We start from the raw sequence: 16,233 nt of genomic DNA, 5'->3' as shown, positions 1-16,233 counted from the left end.
TTATAGGTTACAAAAATATATCATGGAAGTCAACAGTTGACTCACCACAATCTAAGAATACATAGTTGGGTGGGACTGTACAAGTGGGGATGAGAGTGCCTGTCCCTCTTCACACTGTCTCTTGTAATGCACCTCCAAATTGAGTCACACTTTTCTCACCGCCTCGCCGGCGCAAGTGCACCTTTGCGGTGTGATTAGAATAGAAGTTATCTGGACGGCTTTCCTGTCACTGCTCATTCTGACTACTCCTCTTTCTTTTCGCCTTTGCGTTCTTGATGTCTGACTCTCTATCATGGCATCATCGTGCTGCAGCACCAAATCAGATGTGTTTTAACCTCTGTACACACAGTTAGGCTGCTATAGTCACCAGTCATTAATTCACACATTCTCCTCATTATTTAGAGCGTGCTGAAACTAAGCATAGATATCCGGGACGCATGACGAAGCGCGAAGGAGGCGATTAGACCGATCAGATGTAGAAAAGAGAAAGAAATGTGTTTTGGATTGACGACGAAAGCTATTGACAACAGCAGGCCATGAGGCCGACTACGTTACCGGCAAACTACAGTAATTTACAGTAAGCGTACAGTTCATTTTGCTCGCTTGCCCTGGCGTACACTATTTTTGCTTGTTTGCTGTTGGTTTAATCTCTAAGCTGTTTGAACTCGCATCAGAGCAGGTTTCCATTAAGCACATGTGGTCTGTTTGGCGCAGTGATGTGTTATGTTGATAAAGTATAACAGATCAGTAATACTGATATCAATTGATTTTCAAATGCCTTGGCCTTCTCAAAGCAGCCATGAGAGCTGCGTACAGCTCGACAATGTGTGTTACAGTAGGCGTTTTTGGGGGCTGTACTTTGATTTGCCGAGCGTCCTCTGAAATTGAACCGAGAGCTCATATGTGAATAATGAAACTAACACCAGCGCAGTCACACTAAAAGCATAACTTGTTGACAAATCAACTTTGTTAGTATCACTAAATGGCTCAGTGCCTTTGAAGCTATAAAAATGCCAAAAGCGGTTCTATTTTTGTGTCACAAGGGCCCTAATTGAACCGGATCATTAAAAACCACGCTGAACAAAGGCAAAATAGTTTCAATACAGCATCTTTGTTGTCAATTTAAAGGTCGATGCTTGGTGTGCAAAATCGCAACGCTGTTCTGTTTTCTCGTCGCCTTGATCGGCTTTAAGGAAATTAGCTCTTAAGCTCATTGTTGTGTCTTTCAAAGGCAGATGTTGACCCTCGGCTGCAAATGCTGTGGTGGTGTTTCCTTTTTTCTTATTCTGAGAGGGTGGTGTCTCTTAATAAGTGGGACATCTAAAGCACAGAGCTGTGACTGTGCTGCTGTGGCATTGCATGGACTTCCACTTTTCTATCTCAGACTGCAGTTCAGATACTCTTTTAAGGTTTGCGCACACACACACAAGCACACACACACACATTTATTGCTGCATTTGATGGTATTGCAGTTTTCTGACACAGTGAGCTGGTCTTGTTCCCCGTTTTGCCCGCAGCTTATGTTTGTAACTTAGTTTATGTGTGTCTGCAGAGGGAATTTCCCTCTGTAACGTGTTTTCACAGTTCAGCATCAGTTGGAGGATTTGTGTCAAGGACAGTTTGACACTGTTGCTTTCTGTCTCTTTCTCTCAATTTTCTTATCAACTCCTCACTCTTCTTTTCTTATTCTCTTATCTCTTCCTTTCAGAACAACCTCTTCTTTCTCTCTGTCTTGCCGTTAGTATAGTTTACGCTCTGCGCAGTAATCTTTCTCCTGCACTGGTGTCTGTGCAAGGCAAGTTGTCACCCCATTTCTCTAACACGCACCACAACGCTGTGTACCAAACACACTGCAAGAATGCAAAATCACATACTGCACCACACATCACATTTAAGCATCTCTTCCTCCACACTAATATGACCTTTACAATCCCTATCAGTGTGTCACACTTTCAGTCTTGTTCTCGCCAGAAGCCATTTGCAGACTTTTTTTTCCTGTGTGTATGTGTGTGTGTGTGCGTGCGCGTGCTTGTGTGGCTCGCTGCCAACCAGCAAAGATACGACTGCAATCAAGTTAAATTAAAAGTTGACTGTTAAACACAGACTTTCATATCAATGTGTTTGTGGTTATTTTCTCCATCATTAGACAAGAATGTTTGCACTTCCTTTTCACTGGCCACAGAAATGCAGTAAAAGTGCAGCAAAACATTACATTACCACCATTCCTACTGGTTAACATGCAATTTGGAGCATTTAATCTTCAATTTGCTGTCAGCCCTCATTATATTATCTGTAAAACATGTGGAAAATTTGAAATTAAGAGTTGCATACTAACATGAGAAAACTTCTCAGATGACAATTCACTTGAGCTCGCCTTTAAACTTGCATATTATTGCTATCCAGCATCTTAACAATCTGCAATATGGAAACATTGATTTCTCTTTTGCCAGCCATGAAATTTACTATCATAACAGAGGCATAAGACATGTCTGGCACATTGGGATCAGCATGGGTTTTTTTTCCACTCAGTGTTGTGAAGGTAAGTAACTAAAGCAGGCCAGGGTGCCACAATCAGTAGTCGCCCTTGCCCTGAGAATCATAGAGAGAATGTGAATTGCTGCTTAGATGAAGATCAGGTGGGAGGTGTTTGTTCTTGGTTGCGGTCCTCCCCTGACTCATTGTGCGAATGTCAGACAGCAGGTATGAATAGGAGAGCTGCCACAGTGAAATTTTTTTTAAAGCGCATATTAGATTTTTGCGATGTATTCTTAAACAGAGGTGATAGCTATCGACACCAGCGTGCTGTGCAGATGAACATGGACCTACCTCGCCTCTGAACTGCTCTCATAGGTACTGTAAAATGGCAATACAGACATCTTCCTGCTCTTGTTTCTCGTTTAGCATGTGGGCGTCCGTGACCCTCATGTGGTAATTTATTGAGTTCAAAATAGCAAGTGTTGTGTTTTCTTTTGACACCTGTGAACTCATCGCAAATTTACAATGATTGGAGAAGCATTATTTCACACACTGACCAAATCAATTTTTTAAAATAATACACAGAGTATATTTAGATATGCGTGTATATATATATATTTAGTTAGTGTGTGTTACAGAAATGGCGGAGAGCTACGCTTTTAATTTTGTGTGTTCAGCTGTGTGAATGTTGATTCTGACAGTTTTACCACCTACATGTTGTACAGTAATGTACTGAAATGCATCAGATGTCATTTTAATGTGAGATTGGCACCATGGGACTGTGTCATGACTCATGTTACATTTACATGTGTTGTGTCAAATCATCATTTTTTTCTGATTATTGTAAAAATGTTTCCTTGATTTGTGATTTAGTATGAATCTTTCAAAAGTAATAAAGTAAAATAAATTCAAAGTTTGCAGCCAAAAATTAAATAAATGGAGTATTTTTCAAGATCTAAATTGAGCTCTTTAAAATTAATTTCTGATATTGACTTTTATTTTATATTTTTAAAACAAATTTTAATACCAGGCTTGTCGTGAGATATACACAGAATTTGATTTGTGAATATACCAAAAATGACAACACAACCTTTTTTCATACTCTGCGCATTTATATAAAATCCAGGCAAGAGCTTTTACACTCTTCAAAAGAAGTAACCATTTTCAGTTGGATGACAACCACCAACATGACTTAAATATTTCCCTAAAAGAAAGTTTTATTGAATTTTTGCTCCCACTGAGCAGTAAAAATCTACTGAATATCATTAACAATATTAAATCATTTTACTGTTTCTTTGAAGTATTAATTTTTAAATGTAGAAAATCAACATGGGAATGGGAACATTTGCATTGGGCGGTAAATTGGGCTTGGCCTTGTTTGTTGCCATTTAAAACCAGAAGAAACAAACAAGGTAATTTCAATTATTGCGTGTTTACCATTTAGCCACATAATTACTGAGCCAATACTAGATCACATGTGTGCGTCGTAAAATAAACTGCAGTTTAGCATGGTGTTGTACAGGAGATGCCCTCGGGCATATAAACAGTGCCGATTTAGGCCAGCACTGAGACTGTGTGCACTTCTCAGAGCTAACAGGATTTTTTTCTTTATGCCAGATTTTGTTGTTGTTGGAACTTTACTTTTGTAAAATCTTTGTTTGTGCTTATGAAGTGGTTCAGGCATTATCTCCCTTTTTCGTTGGGAACAACCAAATGATAAGTTTCACTTTTTAGGCTTAAGACGAATTTCAAGATGGACTGCACGTCGCGCGACAACCAGAACAGCAGTGTGTGTTCTGACTGGCGTGCCAGGATTTATAAAAAAAGACGTGTTTCTGGCAGTCAGGCCGCCAATCTTTCAGATGTTCTGTCACTGACATGCAGGGAAAGCAGCAGACAGATTAAAATAGCACTCCAGTGTGTGATCTGAACACTGTTGTTGTCAAACGATCAGAATCAGTCCCCTGAAGACTGAATGATCGACAATGTCAAGCATGATGCAGCACAGTCTGGATATGAGTCACATTCTTCCCACGCACACTAAAGTTCCTGCACCATGGCTGTGTACTATTTTCTGCTGTGCTGTGCTGTGTGTTTTCTCATTTTACAAGTTACACTTTCTTATGATGCTTACAGGCTACGTGCATCCATCACTCTTACACTCCTCTGTACCTAGTGTCTACTTAGCAGGCAATGCAGGCACTCTCACGCTCTTCAAATATCTCACTGTCCTGTTCCAACAAAAAAATATTTGAAGGATGCGGTTGCCATCCAAATAAATAAATCAACAGGCCAGATAATGAAAACCATCCAGCTCGGTGTGCTTTAATGACAGCACATGTAGACTCAGTGTCACTCACTGTTATGAGAGAGAAAATTAGAGCCAATTTGATGCTAATCCAGACCAGATTTTCCTCATTTTTGTCCCAGCGGTACGTCCTATCATCCCCGAGTCTCCTGCAGGCCCGATGGGCCGCCTTTAACCGCATCGCATATCTTCATAGGTGCCTGCTACGGTAAAGCACGTTTAATGACCGGTTTTGTTCCCCCCATAAAAGCAAGTCATTGCTTTCCACCTTTGTGGAGCAGCAATGCTTGAAGCATGCATTGGTTGACTCGCCTCAGATGAACCAGAATTTCGCTTGACTGCGCTCAGTGCCCTGGTGCAGTGAAGTTGGGGCAGATCACACAACCTGCTGATACAAACAGATACACATGTAGGTGTTCCACTTTGAGATTAGCCAGCATTAATCAAAGGAATATGTGTAAAGTATGCGTTAGGTGTTTGTGACTGTGGGCTGCCCCCTTCTGTAGTACTGAACCCCCTCATGCGCTTTCAGTATTACGGTGAGTGAGTGTGTGTGTGTGTTATCTGCGTGTGTTTGTTTCTTCTAGCTGTAAAGTTGATGAGTTAGGTTTTTCTAAAATGTCTCCCGTAGTCATTGTTTAGTCACTGGCTTGTGTCACTGCGAGCTGTGGGCTGTAGCTTGATGTGCAGATGAGTTGAAAGCAAAGCACTCATAAATTATTGTGAGTGTTGTTGGAGCAGCTCAAACAAAAAATCTTTCAAGAGTGACTGAGCGTTGTTTTGACAGTTTAATGAATAAACTTTGTTGGTGTTTCATGAAATTTAATGAGCTGTGAAACCTTATTTTCTTTCTGATCTTATTAACATAAGGCACTCCTATAATAATAAAGAGAAAAGTTAGAGCATGGCTGAAATGCTGCAAATCAGAATCCTTATTTTTAACCTCCTAGGACCTGCCGTCCACATATGTGGACATCACATTTTGGGTTATTTAGACCAAAATACTCAATTTTGCTCTACATGCGCCTGATATCCACTTACAAGGACATTATACTGCTACTGTTCTATCAAAATTTTAAATGAATATCCTCATATGTGGCTCTTATTTTTCTTAAAAACAAAAGTAAGGTAAAAAAAAAAATCTGGTAATTCTTTGTTTTTACATTCATCGGGCCCCAATGTGCCCAAATATCAAAGAGAAATTAAAAATGCATGTCGTGGAAGAGTTCGGGTCTTAGGAGGTTAAAGATGGAGCCCTCTGTGTGCCGGCACGGCCTTCGCGCACCCTTCGACAACGGTTTGGCTTTGTCGTACAGGGTCGTTACTCGGTTGTGATTAGATATTGCTAATCAGAGAGGAAAAAACAGAGCGTCCTCAAAAAAGCCTTGGAAATAAGAGCCTACATATGAAATCCAAGGCATGTGTTTGTGATTGTCATTTATTGTCTTTGCCATGGGAAAAAGTAATGCGCCTTTCCATTCTGGGCACATAGGGCATATTTTTAAATTACGATATGTTATGTGTCTTTTTTTCTGACTGCTCCATTACATTCCTGCTGCATAGTCACACAACGCACCATCAAGTGATTGAAAAATGAATTTAGACATAAAATAACCACAAAAAAGTAATTTTATATTGAAATAGTTCCCAATGACAGAAAGATGGAATAATTAAATAAACTCATTCAAAATGCTATGTTTGATCGTGGCCTTAATTTAATACATTTGTATATTATATGTCTTTTCTAAGGGTACGGTAACACGTCTTTTTTTCATTTATTTTCAAAATGAAAGCCACACTTTGTTCTCAGTTGCGTCAGACTCAAACTATCTTTTTTGGAGACTGACCAGAAATTACTTATATTGATCATAAACCGCACATCGAACCACAAAAAGCCAAACGAAGCGTCTCATAACGAGAAACAACTGAACGACTTAAAAAGGACAAGAGTGTCATTCATCTTACTTTCCGAGAAACAATGCAAACAAACAAACAACCGGCAAAACTACAATAAATAACAACAGCATTTTGTGTTTGCCCCCCTTTGGACTGTTAAAATTTGCAAAACATTTTTGAATTTTTGCTTGTGTTTCTCTTCCCTGTTTGGTTTCAGTTCCTCACATATTTTTATTTAATCGCGGAGCATTGTCTCTGGTCTTCATTAGTAATAATCTGTAGCTCACCCCGCTGAATGCCATCTGAAATGATAAGAAACACATGTTGCTGCATTTTGAGTGATGGTTAAAAAAATTCCGTTTATTGATTTGGATGGCACAAAAATAGTAAGTGGTGTCTCAATAAATATACGTGCGCAGAGTATTTCTGGTTAAACTGAAATTTCAGCGCGCCATTTCAGAATTAATGAGCACACTGATGGTTTGCCGCATTGAAAAATGAAGTCCTGTGTCCAAACTGAGAGTTTTGTCTCATCTTTTTGCAGTTGATGCCGACCAAGTGAGTTTACTGGGATCTGAGGGGGAGGATGAGGTGGGTTTGTGGAGCTTGGAGCCCCAGGACTGCCAGGAGAGCCTGGATAAGACGAGCCTGACGCCCAGCGAGGGGACAGAGGAGCCTGGCAGCCCTGCTCAGTCCACCCGGCTGCACAGCCTCAGCCCCGGCAGCAGGAACTGCTGGGGCCAGGTGGAGTCAGAGACCAAGGCCACAGAGGACGCATCCTTCATGTCCACTGAAAGGGAGGGAGACCAGGACCCGCTGAGGATGTACTGTAAGTTATAAGCTTACATAATAGCTGCACCTCATTTGCCATTCTAAATTAATTCCATATTTTCTGAGCTTTAAAATATTGCTGCTTGTGCTTCCACAGAATTAAGCCCAGGCTAACACAGCAAATCAGTTATGCTTGCAAAATGTACATATACTGTATATGTATGAAACAACTGAAGCTGCTGCTGCTGCTGCTGGGGTGTTTAACACTACTGTATGTGTAAACAAGTTTGTGTGTTTTTCTGATGCAACACCACCAGTCTCATGATGCTTCTCAGAGCCCTCTAGATACATCTTCATATCAGCTCCTCGTGAAACCATGCCTTCCCTACAAGCTGTTCCTTTTTTTCACTCTTCTCTTTGAAAAGGCAGCCTTCTGAAAGCATGACAAAAGAACTCATCCCACACAATGTCACAATATTTCCATGCATCAAAGAGGTGACGTTACGGTACTGAAATCAGAACTGCGCGACGTGAGGCTTTCCCTTTTATTTAGGAGAGATCAAAGGCTCACGCGGCTTGCCTACTAACAATCACTTAGCTCCCTCGCCTCGTGTGATTTGGCCTTGCCTGATGAAGGCGAAGCAGAGTTTTTACAACGCTCAACCGCACAGGCTCTTCCCTTCACCACATTAAAAAACAGCTCAAAATATGCCAACATCTGCAAACATTTGAAAAATCTTTCTCAAAGTCGCTTTTAAGCCGAGCTGATTGGCTGGAGTTGTGATAGGAGGCGCCGTCTCTTCTTCGCGTACATCTGTGGCTTTTTCTCTCTGCCTGTCACTCTGCTCAAGGGCACGAATCACAAAGAATTTTTAAATCTAGCTTCATATCTGGCCAAATAGTTCCCTAAATTCATTGTTTCATCTGTCAGTCTTCACATAAACAGTTTAGTCCCCTTAGATTCAGTTGCACAGTGAAAGTTGGCAACTGACGTTCAGTCTGCGCGCACATGCTGCTTCACTGACAACACACGCACACTCAGAGAGAAAGCACCGACACCGGCTTTTGGATAACCCAGGAACAGTAATATATCAATATGTATCTTCAAAGGAATCACACGGGGGTCTTTTTGTTGTACACCGTCTTTTTTTTTTTTTTAATAAACAGCTGCCTCTTCTGGTGCTTTAAAAAAAATTTATTCTACTTTAGGTAATTAACTGAATGAAAAACAAACCTTGTACCGATGCTGGTGTTCTTCTGTTAAAATAGCCAATAAAGCAGAAACACATCTCAACAGATTAATCAAGTCCTAACCTTCAGTTAAAAATGCATGCGTATAAATTCATAGTTACTTATATTTTTCTATATCCAATGCTTATCACTTTCCCTGCAGGTAAGAGTTCAGACTCCCAGAATGCCTTGGAGGACCTGTCCCAGTATGAAATCCTGGCTCAGTTGAGGAAGGCCTCTACCTCAGCTAGTTTCTTAGATCACCTGAACCATAATGGCACGGCAGCTGTGTACCGCCCGAGCAGAGGGCACGATGACCTGCCTCCTGCTATCTGGTCGCCAGGTGCTCAGCACTGCTCACCTGAGGGACCAGGTAGGCCAAAGCGCCACAGCTGCAATCATACTCAACAAGAACCTAATCAATTATTAATTTATGCTAACTTTTTCCTCTCGAGGCTGCCGGTTACCACCACGCTTACAGCAAATCGCAGTGATAACATATATCAGATCATATATGCTAATGTAATTCTCAGAAACGAAAAAGCAAAGTAATGGCTTTTTATATATCTGCTAGTTTGAGGTTAAAGGTTAGCGAAGTGAGAGTGTAATTTACATAGTTCAGGTTAGGTCATTTGTACATGCACAGCTCTGTGTACTTGCTTTTGAATATGTAATAATAAATAAATATAACACTAAATCTCACAAACTTTTATTCTGTAGAAGTGGCAACTGTAGAGTATTTTAAAGCACGCATCTAAGCCCACTGTCTAATTGTCCTTATAAAAATTGTATTTTTGTTTTTATTTGTTCTTATTTTATTCAGATGATTATTATTTTTATTTATTTGGGTCACTTTGCTTGTACTAAGTAGAGTACGAGTGGTGGCTTATATGGCCTCCGATATACTGACAGCTGCTTTTCTATTTAAGATGCATCCTATGGAAGTTCAATCTTGAGAGTATATATATTGTGGCTTCTAAAATAGATGGGTATATTAAATGAAACTATATAAAACTTCAGCTGATCTATCAAAAGAAACAATGTCACCTTTTTCTTGTCAGCAGATGTAGGCAGGGCCCAGCAGGCCTGCCCATTTTGCAGCAGGGTATATCCTCGAGGAGCTTCTTTGAGGGACCATGTCAAGTACTGTCCAGACAGGGAGGGGGGGCACATGGTCTGCCCGCTCTGTGGATACACTGCCACCCTTAGGCTGGAGATGGAGCGGCACCTAGCACTTCACAACCCAGTGCAGGACAAAGTGAGCAGACACAAAAAGAAACTCAAAGCTAAATTTCTTTCAAAATCGCAACGACTTATTCAAAAATGATTTATTAACATTTATGTAGCGTTATAAGGTGATTATTTGCAACTGTGTATCCACAGAAGTGGCAACCTTACGTCTTCACATCCTAAAAAAAGCCGAGTATCTGTGCTGTAGTTTAAAACTGATTACAATGTTCTGTCGCCCTAGAGTGCCATGACATTGGACCAAGGCATGGAGACCAGGAAGTTCAAATGTCTGCAGTGTGGGAAAGCATTCAAGTACAAACACCACCTCAAAGAGCATCTCCGCATCCACAGCGGTGAGACAAAATAACATCAAAACAGTTGTACTCACCCATCAATTTGCTATTGTTTCCACTCTATCGCTAACCCTTACTTATTTTGCAAGTTATATGGTATAAAATTATACCCAAATTGATGTGTTGACAGGAAACGAGTATAATTCATCACAGGACAAGAGACTTGTGAAAAATGTGAAAAGATCACACCCACGCAGAAAGGTTTTGTTTTTTTTCTTCAATTTGCTCTGTGGCATCCTGACTCTAATGCCTCCACTTTGTGTCTCATCTTGTAGGAGAGAAACCTTACGAGTGCTCCAACTGCAAAAAACGCTTCTCTCACTCTGGCTCCTACAGCTCCCATTTAAGCAGTAAAAAGTGCCTTAGTGGTGGCGGGCATGGAGGAGGAAACCCAGGAGGAGCCAGCGGGGTGTTTAATGGACACAGCCAAAGCTCCTACCCCCACTCATTTCCAACATCTCCCTCTGCTGGTGGGGGTAGAAGTAGTAATGAAAAGGGCTCGGTGCTAGTTTTGCAGAACCAAGATAATACCAGGCCTCTGGGTCAAGTACCGGTGGATCCCCTTCAGCTTTCACTGCAGGATCTCAATCAAAGCACCGCAAGCTTGTCCAGTGCGTCAGACCTGGCGAGGATTTGGGACCCATCAGAGCTTTCTTTGAGGGCCAGTATGCTCAAAGGGACCAGTCTACTGCCTTATCTCCACTCCGGGGGGACCAAATTTGAGCATATGCTGCAGGAGATGTTTCAACGAGACATAAAAAAAGATGAAGATCTTGTCAGAGAAGGAGGAGATGAAGAGGAAAGAAGAGCACATCAAAACGGAGGATCGCATGAGAGAAAGGTTTCACCTGACAGGAGAAGAGACACGCTATCGGTCGAACCAGAGAGGGGTGTTCTTGGGATAATGTGTCGTTGGTGCTCGCAGCATTTCTCCAGTGTGGCTGCACTTCTGCATCATGAGCGCCACCTCTGTCAGCTCAACAGAGAAGCAGCGGAGGTACCCGAGGGTTTTCGCAGTAAAGCCCCGTCATCACCGTCTATATTCTTTCCAAGATCTGTCCTCCAACCAGAAAACAGCAAATTAAGTGTAGTGACAAATGGTCTTTCTGGAAATAAGTCGCCATCGCAGAAGCACAACTGGCACGCCGTACCACAACACCTTTTGGTTGCAATGCACTCGCCCCCACAGCTCCACCATAACGCCCTGTCTTCGCGATTGCACTGGCCGAGCCAGGAAAAGGGCAGCCCAAGTGAGCTGACACACCGTTCCCCAGAGCTGTCATCACCTCGAGGCAGGAAACGAGCTCTGTCCTCGGGATTCACTTCTCCGGTTTGCCTTGACCTCACAAGTTGTTCTCCTGAACTGTCCTCACCCCAGAAAGAAACCAGCAACCCCTGGTCTGCACAGAACGAACCTCTGGACCTCTCCCTGCCCAAGCAGCTTTCTGACCAGAGCAGTAGGAACAAAACTGTTAATGGCAGCTCAGGCAGAGGAGAGAGGAGGGAGCTCGGGACCCAGCAGCTTGGTAGACCAAGTCCGACTTCACACCTCCCCCTGCATTCGCATCCGGTCTTCAGTGTGGCCGGAGCTCCTGTGTTTCCAGGTTCCTTGTACAATGGGTTTCCAATGTTCAGCCAGGCTGGTGTGGGGCTTTCAGGGCATGAAGGCATCACATCAATTCCATTCAACCAGACGGCCAACACCCCGGGGTTTCTCTCTCCTTTAGCCTACATGATGGAGGCAGATGCAGAGGCTACACTGAAAAAGATTTATCAGGAGAGACAAGGTTTAATGGTGAGCCCAGCGTTTGTGGGGTGTGTAACGTATACTTGTGGAAGATGTTATATAAATAACAAAAACGAAACATGAGCAATACTTAGATGATCTCATGTTATAAAACGCTGAATTGGCGGTCAGATCAGCAACAGTTGAGCAGATATTAAACTCCTACTACATTCATGAATCACACTACATATGTCTTTGAACTCAGGGTTTATTTTTGTGTCAAGCACACACCTGTAAAGTTTTTGACTCCATCTGGTATGATTGTTACACTATAGTGTACGCGAAGCATTTCCACAGAAAAACAGACACACAAACATCCGTCTCAAAAATGCCTTTGTGGTTGTGACTACCGCTGTATCTTGGGGAGATGAAAAAAATTACCAAGTGAACTTGGGGGGGTAGGGACAAATAAGTAAATACTTCAGCCTACTCCTTTTCAAACAAATAATGGAATGATATTTTGTAATGATTGTGAAGGCACATGTTTGAAATGTTTGAAATAAAAATGAACTGAACTGAACTGAACTTTCCCCAGTAGTACATATATGCATAACTGCTATCATTTTCCTGCAGGGCGAGGCATTGAACCGTGGTGCTCTGGACTATCTCTCACTCATCGACGAAGGGTTCGATGGAGAAGGAGGGCCGGGAAGAAAGAGACTGAAGAAGACAGACGAGGGGCTTTACGCTTGTGATATTTGTGAAAAAACTTTCCAAAAGAGCAGCTCATTGCTTCGCCACAAATATGAGCACACAGGTCTGTGACTCACGCATGGCCTGCTCTTGTTATGTGATATTTCCTGTAATATATACGTACCGCTTATTGGTGCTATCTCTTAAAAAAAATTCAAAAAAATAGTCTGAAATTATTCAAAAGATGCTTATTAGCTTTCTGGCTGACGTTTAACACAACTCTCATGTCTTTAAGGTGCATATGGGGCTAAGGCCAACAGCTGTTGACATGATAGAAATGGTGCAGTGGCACAGCTAACATGACTGTCCAGAAACCTGCTAATACCTCTAAATTTCACAAATTGAAACGTTTGAATCTCAGGAAGAAGCATTGTGGTTTTTTTAGGGTTATGTGTCAGACTATTTCTCACAGGAAAGAAAAAACATAGCATGTAGAGCGATAAATCAGAAATTGTTACCTTTACACAGAGCCAGGCAAACAGTTTTCCTGTTTCCAGTCTTGATGCAAATGTACACAACTGCTTCTCTAGCTTTACATAGCTTTCTTAGTTCTTCATCACAAACGTCAACTGTTTTTTACACTTATGTCAGACACAAACTCAGTAATAGAAACGGTTTGTGTGTTCATTGCAGGCAAACGTCCTCACGAGTGTAAGATCTGCAACAAGGCCTTCAAGCATAAGCACCATCTGATTGAACACAGCCGACTGCACTCCGGAGAGAAACCCTACCAATGTGACAAGTGTGGCAAACGCTTCTCCCACTCTGGCTCTTACTCCCAGCACATGAACCACCGTTACGCATACTGCAGCAAAGACCAGGATCCAGACCAAGACCAAGATGACATGCCTCTCACACCGGGAGCGGGCAACAGTCTTGTGGGACGCCTCTCTGAAGACGCCCCTCTGTCACTGGATGAAACCCAAACTCCACACTCTTTTCTCAGTGATTCCAGTCTGGATGGAGCGCCGGATGCTCTCAAAGAGGAGGAGGAGGAGGAGGAGGAGGAAGAAGGGGAAGAAAGAGTTTGCGATGACCGTAAAGAAGAGGCAGATGTGAATTTGCCAGACCCAGCAGAGGAACTGGGAGGTAACCCCATACAAGAATCACCTGCAGGTGAGAATGGAGTTCAGAGTGAGAGAAATAGATATGACATGCAAGATCATATTGACAATACAGAGAGCCAAACTTGGGACAGAGACACCGAGGACCGGAATGGAGACTTGGACAAATGTGAACTGAGTTTGGATTTAACAGAGTTACCCAGAATTAAAACTTAAGGTGACTTTAACCAGCCATTAAAACCCATTTACTATTAAGACTTGTTTTTTTTCTTACGTATGTAATAAAGACTGATTTTTGTTATTTACTTATCTTACAAAATGCACAGAACTGTCAAAGGATGTATGGCCTTATAGAGGACAAAGCCATCAATCAAATGTATGTGCGAATACGAGTTTCAAAGCGTTATCCTGTAAAATAGACTTGATGTATCTATAATATTTGCCTTTTTTCCTTTTTGTTGTCTTTCAGAACCTCTAAAAAAATGGGTTGACTAGTCTGAGGTCATGTCACATATCCAGATATGATGTTGTCTATTTTACATGCTTGCTGCTGCTGACTGTTGCACAACAAAAACAACAAAAAAAAAGCATTTGTTTGTCCTTCTAAATCCAGGATTCAGCTGACTTTTTTTTGTACTTTATTTGTTTGCGTGTAGATTCACACCAATGAGTGGCCTTAGAAGCTTAAAGGAAGCAGGATGGAAAGACATCTGGTCTTAATTTAATGTGGCATCAAGGCCAGAAGTTAAAGGCTACAAGCAGATTTGCCACGATGTCTAGTTAGCATATTTATTCTCAAGTGCAAATAACTTTCAGTTTCTACTATCCTTTTATTTGATGCAAATCTTTACCTCTGTTTTAAGAATTAGCAACAACTGCAACATGTTTTCAGCTGAGATGCACATGCAGTTAGTCCTTTGTCCCAAAGCCGGCGATTGCTTGAGTATGTATAGTACAGGTTATATTGTAGGGCTCTTGACATTTATGCTGTGAAATTATAAGGTTTCAGGTTAACTATGCTGTTCTGTGGCTTTAACTAATCACCAAGAGTAAGAAGGGGGAAAAGGGGAAGGCAGAAGTGGGAGGTAGTTATTTATTTTTTTAAAAAACCAAAAGCATCGGACTGCACCTTTAAAAGTGTATACCTTGCTTGAGGACAGTCATTTCTACATTTCTGCATGAGAGGTTAAAGGGGGCAAAGATGAAGTCAGCCTTTGGGGTTTTTCCCAAGAGCAAGCAAATACAATTTGCACTGTCGCACTGTACATGTAATAATTAAAAAGAGTGGCTTGATTTCCTTCAGTGCTGAAATGTCGGGCATTTCTCGTAAAAATTTTCATGTGCTTCAGCATGTTTTCACACCTTCTGAATAATAATAATGTGTCGCACTTTGTGGCTGTTTGTTGAGGTGTGGCAAGAGGGTCAAGACTCAGGACACATACATGAGCTTTTAACTTCCTCTTTCTGACTGCAGTGTAGTCAACGTGAAAAGTGCCTCAGATGTACTCTGACACTGTGAGTAATCCGACAAAGCCTTGCTACGATGAGATAAGACGGTGGTGCATGAGGTGTGACTAAGCTTGCAGCATTCATGCATACCTTGGGCCAAAGATGCTTTTTTTGGTCATAATACATTTGTGTGTGTGTGTGTGCATGTGTGTGTGTGTGCATATGTGGCACGCCAAGTGCCACCCCCCTCTTGTATAGTTCCTTACCTGATATTTTTGCTCCAAAAAGGTGAGCGAAAAAAAAAGTTTTACTTTCCCTCAGTGTCTGCACACTTTTTCATTATATCAAGTACTGTTTATTTTTTCCTAGCACTCATGCAATATTTGTATTATCTTTTATATATATATATTTTTTGCATGTTTGTGGATATTTGTAATAAAACTGTACAGACGTTTTTCAGCAGAACCTCTCATTTCCTTGATTTTTTGAATTAAACCTCACGATGTGGCCCCAAAATGGGCTGGTTTCTTTTTAGCAGTGTTGAAATCAGAAAGCACCTTAAAAGATTTTCTGGTCAACATCGCTATAAAAACGATCAAATGCCTCAACTTTTTGAATTTTCTGCTTAAGCACAAACATCTGCACAAGACCGTTTTGAAGCTCAGTTGTGGGGACCACTCAGTTTCCCATCACAGTAAACAGTTTCCATCAACACTCAAGATGTCGAGACTGTTTTGTTACACTGGCTTTTTTGTGGCTCTCTTTATTTGCATGATGATTCATCAGAGGTGCCTGCTTTGCGCTTGTGAACCTGTGTGTGTGGCTGGGGCAAACAGAGGTTGAGCAGTTCTGCTGATATTTGATACACTAAGCTTTAGGTTAACGGTAGTTTGGGTAAACAGTCAGCTAACCGTAACAATAACGAACCCTGCCAAGTGACGTGGGTTAGATACTTTTGGGTGCCATGCATCAGCGGCC

The 16,233-nt window shown here is 41.7% G+C and overlaps 1 protein-coding gene across 2 annotated transcripts in view; it reads left to right on the top strand.

Annotated features, from left to right (window-relative positions):
• LOC113021925 (zinc finger E-box-binding homeobox 1) overlaps window positions 1–15,628 on the top strand; it is a 28,525-nt gene extending 12,897 nt beyond the window's left edge. The window contains exons 2-8 of one of the 2 annotated variants that reach the window (XM_026166787.1): window positions 7,224–7,508; window positions 8,844–9,053; window positions 9,745–9,938; window positions 10,152–10,263; window positions 10,539–12,058; window positions 12,623–12,806; window positions 13,376–15,628. In XM_026166787.1, coding sequence (XP_026022572.1) covers window positions 7,224–7,508; window positions 8,844–9,053; window positions 9,745–9,938; window positions 10,152–10,263; window positions 10,539–12,058; window positions 12,623–12,806; window positions 13,376–14,022 — 3,152 coding nt within the window. In that variant the 3' untranslated portion in view covers window positions 14,023–15,628. Of the gene's footprint in view, window positions 1–7,223; window positions 7,509–8,843; window positions 9,054–9,741; window positions 9,939–10,151; window positions 10,264–10,538; window positions 12,059–12,622; window positions 12,807–13,375 lie in introns of both variants that reach the window. The other variant, XM_026166786.1, reaches the window with a different exon arrangement.
• Window positions 15,629–16,233: the final 605 nt, after the last annotated feature.

This window comes from Astatotilapia calliptera, chromosome 5 (assembly GCF_900246225.1).
Source record: "Astatotilapia calliptera chromosome 5, fAstCal1.2, whole genome shotgun sequence".
NCBI lineage: Eukaryota > Metazoa > Chordata > Actinopteri > Cichliformes > Cichlidae > Astatotilapia > Astatotilapia calliptera.
This window is presented reverse-complemented; position numbering and strand designations above follow the sequence as displayed.